The sequence below is a fragment of the Ctenopharyngodon idella genome, chromosome 2 (assembly GCF_019924925.1).
Source record: "Ctenopharyngodon idella isolate HZGC_01 chromosome 2, HZGC01, whole genome shotgun sequence".
NCBI lineage: Eukaryota > Metazoa > Chordata > Actinopteri > Cypriniformes > Xenocyprididae > Ctenopharyngodon > Ctenopharyngodon idella.
The window spans coordinates 5582761-5600638 of record NC_067221.1 but is presented as its reverse complement, the minus strand read 5'-3'; the positions used below and the strand labels follow the sequence as shown (position 1 = coordinate 5600638).

Genomic DNA, 17878 nt, shown 5'->3' with positions numbered 1-17878 from the left:
TCCTGAACCATTTTGTCTTTGTGGCAGGGAGCATTATCCTGCTGAAAGAGGCCACAGCCACCAGGGAATACTGTTTCCATGAAAGGGTGTACATGGTCTGCAACAATGCTTAAGTAGGTGGTACGTGTCAAAGTAACATCCACATGGATGGAAGGTTTCCCAGCAGAACATTGCCCAAAGCATCACACTGCCTCTGCCGGTTTACCTTCTTCCCATAGTGCATCCTGGTGCCATGTGTTCCCCAGGTAAGCGACGCACACACACCCGGCCATCCACGTGATGTAAAAGAAAATGTGATTCATCAGACCAGGCCACCTTCTTCCATTGCTCCGAGGTCCAGTTCTGATGCTCACGTGCCCACTGTTGGTGCTTTCGGCGGTGGACAGGGGTCAGCATGGGCACCCTGACTGGTCTGCGGCTATGCAGCCCCATACGCAACAAACTGATGCATTGTGTATTCTGACACCTTTCTATAAGAGCCAGCATTAACTTCTTTTTGAGCTACAGTAGCTCGTCTGTTGGATCGGACCACACAGGCCAGCCTTCGCTCCCCATACTCCCCAATGAGCCTTGTCCGCCCATGACCCTGTCACCGGTTCACCACTGTTCCTTCCTTGGACCACTTTTGATAGATACTGACCACTGCAGACCGGGAACACCCAACAAGAGCTGCAGTTTTGGAGATGCTCTGCCCAGTCATCTAGTCATCACAATTTGGCCCTTGTCAAACTCGCTCAAATCCTTACAAATCCTAATATATCCCACCCACTAACAGGTGCCGTGATAAAGAGATAATCAGTGTTATTCACTTCACCTCTCAGTGATCATAATGTTATGCCTGATCGGTGTAGATCTTATTGTGATTTTTTTTTTTTGACCTTGTAATGTTTAAACAAAATGTCATAACTGGATCTTCAGGTGAAAACTTCATTATGGTGACATATGCAAGACTTATCCAATCATTTAGTCCGCCTCTGCAAGCTCCATAGGTGCAATGCCCTCAAAATCCAACAACCAAGTCCCTGCATTTTTCCTTTTTAAATAATCCATTACACTTTTATGAAAACATCACAAAGACAACATCCGTTTCATCATGATTTTAAATCCCGTAATTTTGCCATTTTTTATATAAACATAAAAAATAGACAATTAAAATATTATTAATTTTGTAATTTAACAATTTAGTTATTTTGCTAAAATGCACTGAATATCAAATCAACATTTATGTACGTGTATTTATGTGTTTTGCATATAAAATAATGATGACTTTAATTGGTGGATATAGCCTGGAAGATCAAGACCTCTGACATGGGCTACACACATTTGATGTGTTTACTTTTATCTATAAATAATGAAATATACCTGTTTATCAAAAATGTATAATAGGTCTTACAACACAAACATGGGATATGTAGCTATAATGGTTTTTAATTACTAACAGGACATCGAAAGGTCCATGAAATGTGCCATTTCTTTAAACTAAACTAAACTCAAATTATAGAGGCTTAACTTAATTAATTTAAGTTTGTGTCACTCTGGCCACCTAGTATTCAGTGGACCAAAATGTGGTTTCAACATGCAAAATACAAACTTTAAACAATAGATATTCTAGAATAAATAACCAAATGAACCACACCATTATATGACAACATTTTGTTTGCAATATTCCCACGTAAAAGCGACGTCTGGATTTGCCGCCACCAGTGTTTAGTACGTGCATACGTCATCGTGGAATGTCAGCAGACACGCCTATTACTTCCATCTTAGCCATGTGGCTATGACCACAAACGACTGCACGACCGATCCGTTTGTTTATGCATTATAACTAATATTGTGCATGTTCAGACCGAGAGCAAAATGTCGCAGTCCGTGTCCAGGTTTCAAGCAGAGGTGGCGGCCGTTATGGAGGTGTTACTGAAGGTGGCCGTCGTGGAGATAACGAAAGTTTTCGAAGGACGCGCATTGGAATCCCATGGCTGCACGGTCGACAGAGAAGCTCAGATCAAAGAAGATCTGGTGCGCGTCCCTGACATCAGGGCTCATATGGAAAGTGCATTGACTAATCTCTCGAACAAGATGGTTTGTAGCGTCGGTGTGCAAGTGGGAGAGACACTGCTGTCCAACCATCAGGGTATGTTTTTTGTGTAAACAACAGCCACTTCTCTAGCTGTGCATGTAGCTTTACTTCCACATTTGTTGAATTCAACAGGAGTAAACCGGAAGAAGGCTCTATCGTAAATGGCAAGCCGCTTTAATATACATTGCTTAAAATGAACTAGCGTTTGTTTTATGTTACCGATGCTTGTTTTATAATTTCTAGTATATTGCGGCTCTTTTTCTGTTTACTGTTAATTAAAATCATGTACGGTTCGTATTCCTTTGCTATTAGTCTCTATTCCAGTGTTTAGAATTTAGTTAAAGGGATAGTTCACCCAAAAATGAAAATTATTCCATGGTTTACTCTCCCTCAAGCCATCCTAGGTGTGACTATTTTTTTTCAGACGAACACAATTGGAGATATATTTAAAAATATCCTTAGTTCTCCAAGGTTTATAATGGTTGTTTTGAAGACAAAAAAAATGCATACATCCATTAAAAAAGAAAAAAATATATATATATACGACTCCAGTAGACTAATAAAGGCCTTCTGAAGTGAATTGATGCGTTTGTGTAAAACAAATATCCTTATTTAAAACTTTATAAAGTAAAATAACAAGCTTCCGGCGCGACAGCTATACGCATTCGACGTACGTACACAATGCCATGACGTACGTCGAATGCGTATGGCTGTCGAGCTCGTAATTTTACTTTATAAAGTTTTAAATATGGATATTTGTCTTACACATATGCATCGATTCGCTTCAGAAGGCCTTTATTTACCTCCCTGGAGTCGTATGGATTAATTTTTTTATGGATGGATGCATTTTTTTTTTTGTCTTCAAAATCTGGGCAGCTGTTCATAACCATTATAAACCTTGGAGGACTAAGGATATTTTTAAATATATCTCCGATTGTGTTCGTCTGAAAGAAAATATTCATATACATCCCTTTAAATTTTACTAGGCTTGTACTAGATCCTAATAACTGTTTACACCAAACATATAACCAACTATACCTACTGAACTTGATATATTTTCAACAACATTTCTAGTGATATGCTTAATATTAGTAACATATGGCAATGAAGAGAGAGTAAATGCATTTTGATTTGTCATAGTGTTAATTCAAGCCAAACATATCTCTCTTGCAGTTTTTCTATGTATCTTTTTTTTTTTAAATGAGTAAAGTCTGTCTATATTTATAAAGTCTATACGAGATCTGATGATGTTGTACTTTAAACTGAAAGACAAGGGGAAATGGTGTCTAAATCAATAGATACAAGTCACTGTTGGAATAAATACTTCTATCTAATGAATAGTTACAAATTATTGAAACTCAAATATTTATAATTGAATTGGTTAAAAAATAACAAGTAACATAAAAATAAATGCAATTTAGTTTTAAAGATTAAATGTTAAAATGGTTTGCCATACTATGAAAAGTAGTTGCAGCAGTAGTGTTGACTGATATTTCAGGGTTGAAGTCCGCCTTTGCAGTTGTTTGAGTTTTGCAGACTATTGCTTGGTTTTCATGCAAACAATGCAGTTTATTGTGCCTGCGACTTAAAATAAGAATTAATAATCATAATATGACATGTTTGATCAAAATATTTTATGAACACTGGTTCTTAGACTTCTGCACCTTTCAAACTTAAAAGTTCAAGTGATTTTCAAAAGGACAATGTGCTCATAAAATCCCAAATAATGTGCTTTAAGAAAACTAGCAGCACTGTAATTGACCAGACTGGGTTTCTCATGTTTCTAAATTGTGATATATTGTATTCTTTCCCATTCAGATCTGTGTGTGTCCACTGAGAAAGACAGGATTTATCTGCAGGAATCCCAAGGAGAGGAGGGGCTTTCTCCCTCTGAAAGTCTCTGCAAGGAGTCTCCAGAAGCAGTGGATTTACAATGCATGGTTGACCTTCCATGCACAATCTTCAAAGAAACTGTAGGTGGCGCTGATTTTTAACTTTCTACTCTTAGATTTCTATCAACTAGATACTTTAATGAAATAATGTTTATTGTGCATTTTAAAGATCTTTTTTAGTGTTTTTTTTTTTAATTATTTTTATTTTATTTTAAAGTAGATACAAACCTCTTTTTTAGTCTCAGTCCACATTCACACTAGTGTTTTGGGGAACAATTAAATTCAATAATAACTTAATTATGAAAATGAAGTCAAAAGTATATTACTGTTGTAAATTGCAACTGTGAAGTAAATGGATATTTATTTTACACCGTTACGCTAGTAATATGTATAGGTTAGACTTTATTTTAAGGTGACATAGTTACATCAAATAAGTATTGAGTATTATTAATTAACTACATGTACTTACTATATAGTTACAGTTAGGTGTAGGGTTTGGTTTAGGGTTAGTTACTTGTAATTATGCATAATTTACTGTTATGACTATAGTAAGTACATGTAGTAAAGTGTAACTACGTCACCTTAAAGTAAAGTGTTACCTATTAATGTATTATAAAAATTATAAATAAATAAAGTAATATATATGTAGTCACTTTCAAAGTTCAAGCTATTTAACATTTCAAATCCTATGTTGCAATTAATTTGCAACCTCATTTATTTTCATTTTATATCAGGTACTGTATAATTAATTATTAGCTTTTCATCAACTCTCAAACCCCCTGCAGTTCCCTGACTAACCCTCATTTGGGAAACCCTGACCTAGAGAACAAATATATATTATTACAGGGTTCCTACACATTTTCCATTTCAAAATTCCATACTTTTCCAGACTCAAATTTCCAAACCTCTCTGTAGATTTTTCAGACCATATTTAACATAAATGGTTCATACAGCATTATTTTCAGCTTTATATTTGGTATATAGTACAGTCATCTGTAAATATTATTTTCTCAGGGGTTTATTCATTGATTTTTCCCAACCTGACATCATACAGAGCCCCTCAAATAAACATAAAAATATTCAAATGTACACAGGATTTTTTTTTTTTGTGTGCTTACGCTTTACAATTTCTAGTTTTATATATACTATAACCTATTTCCTTTGTGCGTCACTGCCATCTTACTATGAAGAAAACGAAATGCACGTGAATTTATAGAGATCTATTTGCTCAAAATTTGGCTTTCCTCAGGAGTAGTACCTGTAATATCAAGGCCTAATGTCCAATTTAACGCATCCTCTGTGGCAGCGGAGAAAGCATAACACGAAATGGGCTGATGGCACAATATGGCTGTGTGCATTGTCCTATTTGCTAAGTTCAAGGTTCTATAAAAAAGACTGGTACTGTAAGAAAGTGTTCAAAATTTAGCTTTTGTCAGGGCAGTGTGTCATATTTCTAGGCCTTAGGTTTGCTTTAATGCATATACCAAGAAATCACACCACGAAATGGGCTGATGGCGCAATAGGTGGCTCAGTGTGCATTGTCCTATATGTGACCACAAAACCAGTCATAAGTCACACGGGTATATTTGTAGCAATAGCCAACAATACATTGTATGGGTCAAAATTATCGATTTTTTTTCTTTTATGCCAAAAATCACTAGGATATTAAGTAAAGATCATGTTCCATGAAGATATTTTGTAAATTTCCTACCATAAATATATCAAAAATGTATTTTTGTGAGTGGATATGCATTGCACTTCATTTGGAAAACTTTAAAGGAGATTTTCTCAATATTTTAATTTTTTTTTTTGCACCCTCAGATTCCAGATTTTCAAATAGTTGTATCTCGACCAAATATTGTCCTATCCTAATAAACCATACATCAATGGAAAACTTATTTATTCAGCTTTCAAGATGATGTATAAATCTCAATTTCAAAAAATTGATCCTTATGACAGGTTTTGTGGTCCAGGGTCACATATGTGAAGTTTAATGGGTTCTCATGCGCATGCGAAAGTCTGTATATTTTTTATTTTTGCAAAGGTCCTTCTAGAAGCTCTGTAATATAGTGCTAATATTGTGAGAAGAAACGCAAAACGCTTATAACCTGCATTTTTGCAATGAAAAAGTGCAACTTGAATTCATTCAGTCGTGTTTGACAATCACTTAAGAATCACTAAACAGCAAATTCTTAATTTTCTATTATAGAAAACTAAACGGGGGCAATAGTTTGGAAATGCAAATATTTTTCCATACTCGGCTTTCTTTTTTCCATACTTTTCCAGACCATACTTGTGCAAAACTGTGTAGGAACCCTGTTAATATGAATTCAAATGCAAGAAATATGCTGCACCAAAAAAATTTTTTTTTAACAATTCTGTTTCTTTCCCTTATTAACCAAGTCATATATATATTGTTTACTGTTTTTCAGGGTATTAGTGTGGGGAGAGGAGATGGCATAATTCATGAAACCCCATGGACAGATGACTTAAAGAAACCAGAGACAATTCAGGAAAATGGTATAAAGAAACTAGATTCATAATCCTTTATATTTTTCTGTACATACCAACTATCCTGAAATGCATAAGCTGAATATATAAAATGCATTTTTTCTTCCTAATCTATCCAGAAATAAACTCTTGATTCTCAAAAAAAGTAAATGTTTTATTTATAAAAATATGAAACAAACTTTAACAGTTAATGTGAAATTACTAGAGAATGAAAACAAATTTCTCTCTTTTTTGTGGTCTTTTAGGTCTTCAAGGACTTGACGCTCTTGAGGAACCTTCTTCACACTCTATAGTAGATCCAGAGTCTCATCCGTTCAGCTCTGTTCTAGGTAACATTCCCAGCGCTGACCTTTCCACTGACAATATGAACCAATGGGACCTCGGCCTTATGGAAGTAAGTTCTTCGCTGTCTGTTGAAAAGTCACCTCGCATAGAGTCTCCTCAATCCAGCAAAACCCCAGCGGAGGCCACTGAACTCAGCCAAGCATCAAGTAATAGTGCTGTGAATGCAAAAAAGGTGCGTTTCCAGCTAAGCCAAACGCCTTTCGATTGCAAACTGTTACGGCCGTGTTCTGTGCAACTTGTGAACCTCCTGATGCTGTCAAGTGAGCAAAGAGCGAATGGATCCAGCAAAAAATGCTTCTCTACACCCAAAGATCTGCGAGCCCATCAGCGTGTCCATACGGGACGTCGGCTGTGCTGCTTTAAAGAGTGCGGGAACGGCATTTGGCGCCTGCAGGGCGTCCTCTCGCACGGGCACGCTCATGTCTGCAAGATCTGCGGCAAAAAGTTCAAACGCAAGAAGATCCTAAAGCGTCACGAGCGCTTTCATACGGGCGAAAAGCCGTATTCGTGCAGAAAGTGTAAAAAGACATTCGCCCTGCGGAAAAGCTTGCGAAGGCACGAGCGCTTCCACACGGGAGAGAGACCTCATGTCTGCCCGCACTGCAGGAAAGGCTTCCGTCTCAAAAACAATCTCAAGGCTCACCTGCGCTTTCACACTGGGGAAAAGCCCTACGTTTGCAACCTGTGCTCGAAGGGTTTTAGGATCCTCAAGAACCTCGAGAAACACAGACTCGCTCACTCGGCGCCGGTTAGCTTTCGAACTCTTCAGTAGCGGAAACAAACGTTTTGTGTGACCTAAACCAAACGCCATATTTCTACCTCGCATCAGAACCACTGGATCCAGACGGTAAATATAGCAGGATATGAGAACATTGAGGTGACTCGTTTTATGTTTCTCCTTGATATCATGTTGTAAATGTTTTTCTCATGTTGATTAGGATTGTTTGTGGACAGTTTTCTTCTGTTCTTTAGTCTTTGCCTTTGACTGCATCTGTACTAATCTATGCTTTGAAAAACAAGGTTTTTTGTTGTTGTTGTTTCATGCCACTAAATATAAAACGTCCAGGGCATTAGAGGGTTCAATCATGCAGTCCGACACAACCAGACTTGACTAATAATTGCTTGCTGTAAATACTAAAGTCATAGTTATAGGATGCTTTTAAACTTTTATTCGTAAAACTGTTTTAACATGCCTGTCTGGACTCACTCAAGAGGATTTTTGTGTGGTTGAACACTGGAGATATTTGGATGCTGCAGGATTCACAGGGCTTTATATGTCCTTTTAATCATTTTTAAAGCGACATACTTTACAGAGTCTTGTTGTTCACTACTTGTTTAGCACGCTTTGCTCACTTTAAGCTTAATTTTAAAAAGCTAAAAAGAAATGTTGTTAGTAACACTATTGCTCCCATTTTCACATTGTCTTTTACATGTGCTTTCTAACATTTAATGTGATCTCTTTGTATGGACCAAGCAAACATTTCTCCTTAAACATTTTTAATTTTTCAGATTGTTGCTTTTTATAAACGTGCTTTTTTGTTTTCTTTCTTTTTTAAAAAACATCTGTGCTGTAAATCACATTATTTTAGTTTGATATTAAAAAAAAACATGTAACATTTGTAGTAAGATTTGTGAGTTTATAGCAAACAAAAGAAATGTTTTCAAACTGAGCTTTTGCTATACATAGTTTTTTAACCATTCCTCAGCCATTAAGACAAAGCTATAAAGTTTCTTTTTGAATAAACAATAACCTCATATATTTGTTTACTGTGCTGTTTTTTAAAGGGTCAAGCATGTATCATTTTCTTGCTGTTGGAGAATATATCTCAATAGAAAGATTAGTACGAACAATGATCTCCAAGAGCTGCAGTCAACTGAAAAACTTTACTGAAGACAAATTATTCCACATGTCCAATAACAAAAGTTTGAGTAATCCAATGTACAAACATGTCAGCGATAAATACTTTTGTAGAACCTCTTTACACATTTTGTGGCAAATGCATTTTTCCCAAATCAGCCTTCATTTAAAATAACCTTGAACTAGAACTGATCTATATTGGGGTTTCCTGAACTGAGGTTGTAATAATAACATCATAAAAACGTTAATTTAAAATAAAGACATATAAAACTATATGAAATATTTGTTTACTTGCATTAGCATTAACCAACATCAGAGAACCATGAACATGTGAATGTTAAATTACTGAAATAAAGGTGTAATATTGACAGCTAGCGGTTGAAATGGGTACTGCAGCCCGAATTCAAAATATTGAAGCGAGTTTTTTTCCACCGCCTCTCTTCATCAGACTCGACGCTCGGTCGCGCGGGTTGCCAGATTGTGGACACGCAACAGGAGCGAGTGGAAGGAGAGACTTACACACTGTAAGCTGAAGAGTTGATTTATCCGCGTTTTAATATGCTCTCATTCATAGAGATTTTAGATGGATGCCGAGGCTTTTTAAGTCGGATAGAATCTGCGATCTCTGACCCAGTTTGTTTGGTGGCTTCCATGGCAACAATACAGTGTTTTCCGCCGACTGGCAACCCGGGGTGTCTAAATACTATTGGGTAAACTGGAAGTGGGCGGGATCACACAGACCAAACAAAAACAGACATTCAGACACTGAATGTTTAAAAGTAAAGTAAAATAACTGGCTGTAGCGTTGTCTTTCAGAGAAGCGAGTGTGTGATCTTAGCTTGTTACCTAAATATTTGCATATGATATGTTTGTGCTTTAGTAGTCAAAAAATTACACACAGCACCTTTAATTTAAAATCTCAGGGGGTAACGTTCTTTTTAAATTAAAGGGGACAAAAGGTTTGCGAATTTTAATGCATCCTTGAACAGCGGAAATGCCATGTTTTGTGACAAAAAAAAAAAAAAAAAAATTTAAAGGGTTCACCCAAAAATGAAAATTCTGTCATTAATTACGCACCTTCATGCCGTTCCACACCCGTAAGACCTTCATTCATCTTCAGAATACAAATTAAGATATTTTTGATAAAATCCGATGGCTCAGTGAGGCCTGCCTTGACAGCAAGATAATTAACACTTTCAATGCCCAGAAAGCTACTAAAAGTGCTTTTTGTGCAAAAAAAAACAAAATAATGACTTTTCAACAATATCTAGTGACGGCCGATTTCAAAACACTGCTTCAAAGCTTTATGAATCTTTTGTTTTGAATCAGTGGTTCGGAGTGCCAAAGTCACGTGATTTCAGTAAACGAGGCTTTGTCATAAGTGTTTCAAAATTTCAAGTTCACGTGACTCTGGCAGTTTGATAGGCAACCCGAACCGCTGATTCGAAACAAAAGATTCGTAAAGCTTCATGAAGCAGTGTTTTGAAATCGCCCATCACTAGATATTGTTGAAAAGCTTTATTTTTTTGGCGCATAAAGTATTCTCATCACTTTATAACATTAAGGTTGAACCACTGTAGTCACATGAACTGTTTTAAATGTGTCTTTAGTAGCTTTCTGGGCCATTGAAAGTGTTAATTATCTTGCTGGCTATAGAAGCCTCACTGAGCCATTGGATTTCATCAAAAATATCTTAATTTGTGTTCTGAAGATGAATGAAGGTCTTACGGGTGTGGAACAACATGAGGGTGAGTAATTAATGACTGAATTTTAATTTTTTGGGTGAACTAACCCTTTAAAGCTCAAGAGACTTGTGAGCACTTTTACGTTTATATTTTTTTTAGATTCAAAATACTTGCGAACTAAATTGGCTCAATACTGGCAGTTTCTTGTTGTTACAGAGCAAAGCAGGGACCTCTGCAGTTTTTGTAGTGCACTGACCATCTGAATGTCACATTAAAAAAAATGGTTGTTCGCAATGAATTCTGAAACTTAGTCCATTTTGGTTGCCTTTTATTAATACTTGAGTCATTTCTGTAACACAATCTAAAAAAAAGTTGGCAAAACCCCATAACTAAGGCAAAAAGATTTAACACGAGAGCACTTGTGAACACTGATCTAAGACACTGTCAGCACATGAGAAAACTGAAAATATAATAGAATTGCATTACTGTTGAGGTTCACTAATTAAATTTGTCATCAATCAAAATTACTGCATTTGAAAATAATACAATGGTTCAGATTTGTCTCACTTGGACACATCAACTAGTAACATACAAAAAAAAAAAAAACACTGGACCAAAACTGAGTGGAAACAATACAAGATCAAAAAACAAAAACAAACAAAACCCCACAATATTCACGTAGGTCCTTTTCTGACAATTTCAATGGGGAAAATAAAAGTCAAAATGTGATGTTTGTAGTATATTCATCAATAGTTGTAACAGACATAATTTGTCCTCTCTCAGAGTGTTTTTTCTACCGCTTTTTTCATGCCTTCGATATTTACACCAAAAACACTGTACCTTCACTAGTAATTACAGTAAAATTCTGTTGTGTTATTATAAAATACATGTCCAGGCATGCTAAGACCCAGAAACAGGGGGATTTCATTTATTTGACAGCGGCTGAGTTCTGGCTCTTGATTGAACACCAGGCCATGAAAATATCCCTGTTAAGAAAGTAAAAAATAGGGACAGTTAGTAAATGGAATCGGACTGTACACAAAACACCTTACAAAACAAAAAGTTTACACATGCACATACACAGAAAAAAAAACACACCTGCAGTGCGTGGCCACACATTCATTGCTGCAATACTCCTTATCCCAGTCTCGACTCTCCACAGCCGGGTTTGTGCATCCAGCGCGGACACAGAGATTCGCAGAAGAAGCGGAAGAGGAGACAGCAGAAGCAACACTTACCTCCATCTCCATCTGAAAAAGCAGGATAAAACATCTCTGAATAACTTTGCTGTGTGCTTAACTTGTGTTTGATCTCTTAAGGCCAGTGTGCAGTGGTTACACACGCAATGCAAGAGTGGGTGTCTGTTTATCACAGCTGACGCGCAACAAAATAATGCTTCACGAAAAATAAAGCGCAGTTGATGAACGAATGACAAGGAAGCACAAAATGAATGTACAGTACACAAGAGTAAATACAAAGTGTTCGTTGTTAGTCGCAAACAGCACAGCAGCTCCAGACAATCATGACACTCAAACCTAGTGTTAATCACATGTGAAGCGGGATCAAAGCAGCCTCCGCGTCTGTTTTCAGGCCTTCCCGCTCAGCTCTCTCCAGCGCTGGAAAGTTTTCTAATATAAACGCGGGTCCAAAAGCGCTTGCCCAGTCATAAACCTTCATTCCAGTGATATTCTTTTGAGCTTTTTTTGTATTGTGTCTCATCTCTCGTTCTGCAGTTTTTCTTCAAATCTCCCTCTTGCTCGTTCTCTCTCCTTGACCGTCATACGACCCCTAATGCCCAATTGGCTTCACGTCTGTTGTTGGTGTCGGTCCGACTAACTTCCAAACAGTGTTTTTGAAATATCGCTTACCCCACCTTTAATGACTTCTTCAAGCTTATGAGATTTACTTAGTCTGATTACTGGAATGTGCTCTCTCTATGTTGTTGAGAGAGGCACCCAACATATATTTACTCTTATAGCTGGTCAAGACAGTCGAGGTCACTGGGGTCACTTCAGCCTGTCACCTATGTGACCACTTAGTTAAAGCATTGCCTGTACTTCTCATCTTCCAACATTATAGAACAATGAATATTTTTGTACTTACTGTGAGAAAAGTACAACTTATCAGTATGTTTTGGAAAAATATCCTGTTTAGAGTTAGAGCTCAGCCAACTTCAACCTTGAAGAAACTATGCATCTGTGTATGTGTGTGTATCAGCTTGAGTTTGTTGCCCAGACCTATTTGTTTGAACCACGAGAGGCGTCTACTCTCACCTAAGCTTGCGCTACTCCTACGTCAAACGCCGTAACTCGACTCTCTCGTGAACGAGTGGACAGATGTTACCGGAAGCTAGTGATTATAGTCTATTAAGTTATAAATATGGATATTTTTCTTAGAAAAATGCATCTCTTCGTCCTTTATTAACCCCCTGAATTACTTTTATGATGAATGGATGCGCTTTTTTAGGCTTCAAATTCTCGGTTACTATTCACTCCCATTATATATCCCAGAATATTTTTTAATATAACTCCGATTTGACTGAAAGAAGAAAGTCATATACACCTAGGATAGCTTGAGGGTGAGTAAATTATGGGATAATTCTCCTATTTTTTGGGAGAACTGCCCCTTTAAATCTCTTCCTATATGACTGTTTACAGTGTCCTTGTTACATATTTTACATGTACTTAATGTTGTAATAACAGTAAATTTTGCATAACCCTAGCAACTAACCCTATATTAAACCCTAATCCTATTCCTAACTAGTTAAGTACAAGTTGATAATATTACTCGGTACTTAATTGTATAATTACACTGTAACAAGGACATCTTAAAATAAAGTGTAACCACAGTAGCTCTGTTGATGTTAATTATGGAAAAAACTAACCTCTTCAGGTTCCTCTGTCACAGCCTCATCCGTCCCAGTGACTAACTCCTCTTTGGGCTCCTCAACTTTCACCTCAACAGGGGCGGGATGTGCTGAGGCTGAGATGGAGGATGAGGAAATAACAGGATTGGCACTTGTTGCTGTAGTAACAATAATTGGTGTGGACAGGTCAGAGTGTATAGAAGCGGGCACAATCTTTATCTGAAGAGGTGGTGGAGGCGTAGCTGTGACAGCCACAGCACTTCCTACCCCTCCACGGGGCTTGGCCTGAAGAGGAGGCGGTGCTTGGGTTTGTACCATCTGCTGCAGACGTGGTGGAGGCGGGGTGCCCTGCATCTGCTGCAGTGGTGGAGGCTGTCGTCCCGCAGAAGCCGGCTGCACGGCTCGAACTCCGGCTGGAATCACTGTCACCATAGATGTGGGGATCTGGTGGAGCTGAGCACCTCCCTGCAGCATCTGCTTTGAGATGATGATTTTTGTGACAGTGGGTGCCGGGCTTGGGTTAGGGGTCGGGGGCTGGGGCTGGCCGATGGCCAGAGGTAGAGAACCTGTGCGGGAACGGGTGGTGACTTGAGGCAGGTCGAGGATAATATTGGATGCACAGATGTTGGTGATAGTGTTCTGCTCAGGGATGGGGGTCAGGCGTGGACGGGCAGGGGCAGCAGGAGCGGTGGTGACGGGTGCAGGACAGGGCACAGAGGGAGGAGTAGGAGGAGCGCTATCCTCCACCTCAGTAGATGGCTGGATGAGAAAAATAATGGAAAGAAAGTTGAGAAAGCAAATAATAATTAAAAAAAAAAAAAAAAAAAAAAAAAAAACCCTCACAAAGTAGAAACTAGAAATTCACTCACTTTTGAGAGTTGATTTGCTCGGTAAGCTGCCAAAGCTTTCAGATACTCTTTCTTAGCTGCCTCTGTTTTCCTCTTGTAAACCTGCAAAAGGTCATACAAATTCAAAATTACACAAAATGCATGTGAATGTGTGTAATATTTAAGGATGGAAGTAGTAAATTTACCATTTCTAGAATCCAGTTCAATAATACTTCTAAAGAATATTTGTAAAAATCAAATGCAATTCCAAACAAATTATGAAATAATTTTATAAATCTAAAACAAGTTGTGTTTACAGACTTTTTAATGACTTTTCAAACTGTTTAGACATAATTGCAATTGCAATAATTGGCCTTAAGTATATATAAGACAATGGTGTGAATTTTGGGTGGGACAATCTGTTTATCCAACCAATGGAACAGTTGTGCTGCTTAATATTTTTGTAGAAACCGCAATACCCTTTTCATTGTTTAATGAATAGAAACTTCAAAAGTACAGCATGTACAGTGTATGCTGTATATATAAATAGAAAAATTTTGTAACATTAAAGTTAGTTCATGCGACTACAGTGATTCAACCTTAATCTTATGAAGCGACAAAAATATTTTGTGCGCAAAAACAAAAATAACGACTTTATTCAACATTTTGAACTGTTGTTATATGCAGTTGCCTTTATGTTTACGTCAGAACACCGGCTCATTATTGGCCGACACCGTTCATGTGAGCAGCACGACGCATGCGTGCCAATAATGAGCCGGCGTTCTGACGTAAACACTGCGTCAACTGCGTATAACAACAGTTCAAATTGTTGAACAAAGTTGTTATGTTTGTTTTTGCGCACAAAAAAATATTCTTGTCGCTGCATAACATTAATGTTAAACCACTGTAGTCACATTAACTGTTTTATCAATGTCTTTTAATACCCTTCTGGACCTCAAAAGGTGCATTGACGTTGCTGCCTATGCGTGTTTCAGAAACCCTCGGATTTCATCAAAAATTTGTGTTCTGAAGATGAACGAAGGTCTTGGAACGACATGAGGGTGAGTAATTAATGACAGAAATTTCATTTTTTGGGTGAACTAATGCTTTAAACATATCTTTACTGTCAAGTTTGATGATTGTAATGCATCTTTGTTGAATAAAAGTATTAATTTCTTTAAAAAAACAAACAAAAAAAACCTAATGACCCCAAATCTTTGATTAATAGTGCATATTTGAATTGCATCGCACTTTTTGCAAACACTATCAGTCTTTAAAGAACTATACTCCACCTGTTTTTGTTCTTCTCCGAGGCTGTCCCACATGGACGCCACTATCTTGGATACCTCTCCGAATGTGGCATTGGGGTTCTGGCCTTTAATGGCTGCCTGGGTGTCTCTGAAGAACAGAGCATAAGCTGACACTGGCTTCTGTGGTTCATTGGGATCTTTTTTCTTCTTTCCTTTTTTGCCTCCGAGCGTTGCTCCAGTGTCCACTGTGGTCACAGGCACCATGGCCGGCTTACCGCCCACTCTCCTCACCACAGCTGGAGGAGCAGAAGAGAGCTGTGTGGAACCCGTCAAGTTGGGGATGTGTGGTATGATCGTCGCAGAGGCTGAGAAGGAGTCTACCAGCATGGTTTTCTGCAACGAAAATAGGGATAGGTTGCAAGATGGAAAAAGAAAGTTAATGTGCCACAAATCAAGCTCATAACTGAAAGACTCACTTGTCTGAAGTCCTCCATGTCTTCATCCTGCAATGAGCCAGCAGGAGATGGTGTGGTTGACAGCTGTTGGTCAGGTGACTTGGCTCCACCACCAAGGCTGAGCCCTAACTGAGCACTTAGATCTGAATGGTCTATGGTGGTGAGCTGATTGTGTCCTAAGAGACTGTGGTTCATGTCGTTTATTGGAACATCGATAGTCATGGAGGGGGAGCTATTAAAATGGGAGCCAACAGAATGGCCAAGATCCTATTAAAAAAATTAAAAAAATCATTATCTGATGTGCCAATCTACACTTTACTCAAGATCTTATTACATAACAGCAATTAAAGTGCCCATTCTCACAAGCTGAAAGCATGAAAATAAATTATCACTGACAAAAAAAACAAAGCTTACCACACCCAGAGTTGAGCTCAGTAGTGCACTTCCCCCCGGCTGGTTAATCACACCCAAACTCAGGTGCTCTATGCCCTGAGAAGATGGATTCATGAAAGCAGAGGCAAAAGAGGGATCATTCCCCCCTACTACAGTATTACTGGCAAGACTATTTCCAACTCCAGGACCCCTTGAGCTCTCAGCCTGTTCGGCCAGCTCTCCGAAATGGGCCTCCACATCCTCTATGGTGAGCGCAGAATCTGGATCCAAGGAGATTGGGATTTCAAACTCTTCATCACCCAGACAGGGTGTATGGAATGTTTTCTACAATCAAAAGTTAACACAAATAAATAAAACAATAATAAAAATAATCATACATATATGTTTCATCGAGTTAAATGTGACCAAAGGTAGCAGCACCACCTCAAGAAAATGATGACCAGGTCCACTGATGGTCAGGTATGACTCACTGGCACCTGCAAACTAATAAACAGAGGTTAAAATGTGTATTATTTACCTGCAGACACCTTGATCAAAGGTACACTACATGACATGCTGCAATTTTAAATAAAAATATACTAAAGATGTTTACTACACAAAGTAGTAATATTTACCTTGTTCACGGAATCATATCCATTGTAAGACGAGTTTTCCATAAACTCGGAATCAACATGTTGACCAGTCCCGTCAGAGAGATCCGAGTAAAAATTCAGATCCATGAGGATAATATTAATACTAAATAAATAGATAAGTTAAGTCTTTTGGGATTCTTGATATGAGAGAGGCGGTTGACCTTGTAACAAGCCAAGAGCAGCAAATAAAAAAAATCAAAGAGCAAAGTCATCTAAGACACACACACAAAAAAAATAAAAAAAAATAAAAATGCTATTCACTAAAAGAAAAGAAGCAAGAAACACGACATCTTGTTCTCGGTATTGTCCTGCATATGGTATGTGTCGCTTGGCTGAATAATGCCAGTAAACTTCATTACACGATCCCACGCGCAACGCAAATATTACCTGATTTGTTAAAAAAAAAACGTTTATTAAGAGGCTTACCAATTCAGCCAGCTAGCAGCAGCTAACGGTTACTGGCTAAGTGGTGCTAGTTCAGATGTGCTGCTTGTTAAACCCAACGTGAGGTTTCATTCATATCACAGGCCTCGCGGAGAGAGACTTCTGGTATTTGCTATACGTAATATCCAACGTCTCATTAAATAACACTATAAACTGTATATTCTTAATATATATATTCAAACTGAATGATCAAAATTTGAATTAGAGTTGCACTAGCAAAGACAGTTGCTGCCAGTGCTAAAAATGGACCGATTCGATCGGTGCTCTGTTACGTTTGTCTGTTTGCATTCACAAGTCACATTAATCGCACTCCGATCATAAATTTATTCGTAGCCCATCAACTGAAACCTTTTTTCTGAAATACTTAACGCGACTCTCGTTGTCTCTAGTTGGTAATACACTTTACGTTTTAATACCAGTTCTTCTGTTTTGACCCTTCACTCCCTATTACCGATTCGATAACCGCCACAAATTATTTTTCCAGAGCGCCGCTGATTGTCACACGGCGGTCGTTACTTTTTTCAGCGAAGGTCCAGCTGGACCAATCACAGTCGTTTATGATTGCATAAGAAGGAATCTTATTTTTTATTTTATTTATTTTTTTGATAAAACAAATGGAGTTCAATGTTTACATCATGAGCCC

At 37.9% G+C, this 17878-nt stretch overlaps 2 protein-coding genes across 2 annotated transcripts; one reads left to right on the top strand and one right to left on the bottom strand.

Annotated features, from left to right (window-relative positions):
* Positions 1–1712: 1712 nt before the first annotated feature.
* On the top strand, positions 1713–8582 carry si:rp71-1g18.1 (uncharacterized protein LOC559922 homolog). Its single transcript, XM_051859763.1, has 4 exons — positions 1713–2131; positions 3896–4050; positions 6402–6489; positions 6726–8582. Exons 1-4 carry the CDS (start codon positions 1858–1860, stop codon positions 7595–7597), a joined length of 1389 nt encoding a protein of 462 aa, XP_051715723.1. The 5' UTR covers positions 1713–1857; the 3' UTR covers positions 7598–8582.
* A 2097-nt stretch (positions 8583–10679) lies between these two features.
* tox4a (TOX high mobility group box family member 4 a) lies at positions 10680–17700 on the bottom strand. The gene is made up of 10 exons (XM_051859736.1): positions 17218–17700; positions 16774–16894; positions 16583–16642; positions 16181–16483; positions 15788–16033; positions 15354–15704; positions 14104–14184; positions 13253–13993; positions 11467–11618; positions 10680–11354 (listed from the first exon to the last, which is right to left on the bottom strand). The coding sequence occupies exons 2-10, from the start codon at positions 16876–16878 to the stop codon at positions 11297–11299; spliced, it is 2097 nt and encodes a 698-aa protein (XP_051715696.1). The 5' UTR covers positions 16879–16894; positions 17218–17700; the 3' UTR covers positions 10680–11296.
* Between the last annotated feature and the right edge of the window lie 178 nt (positions 17701–17878).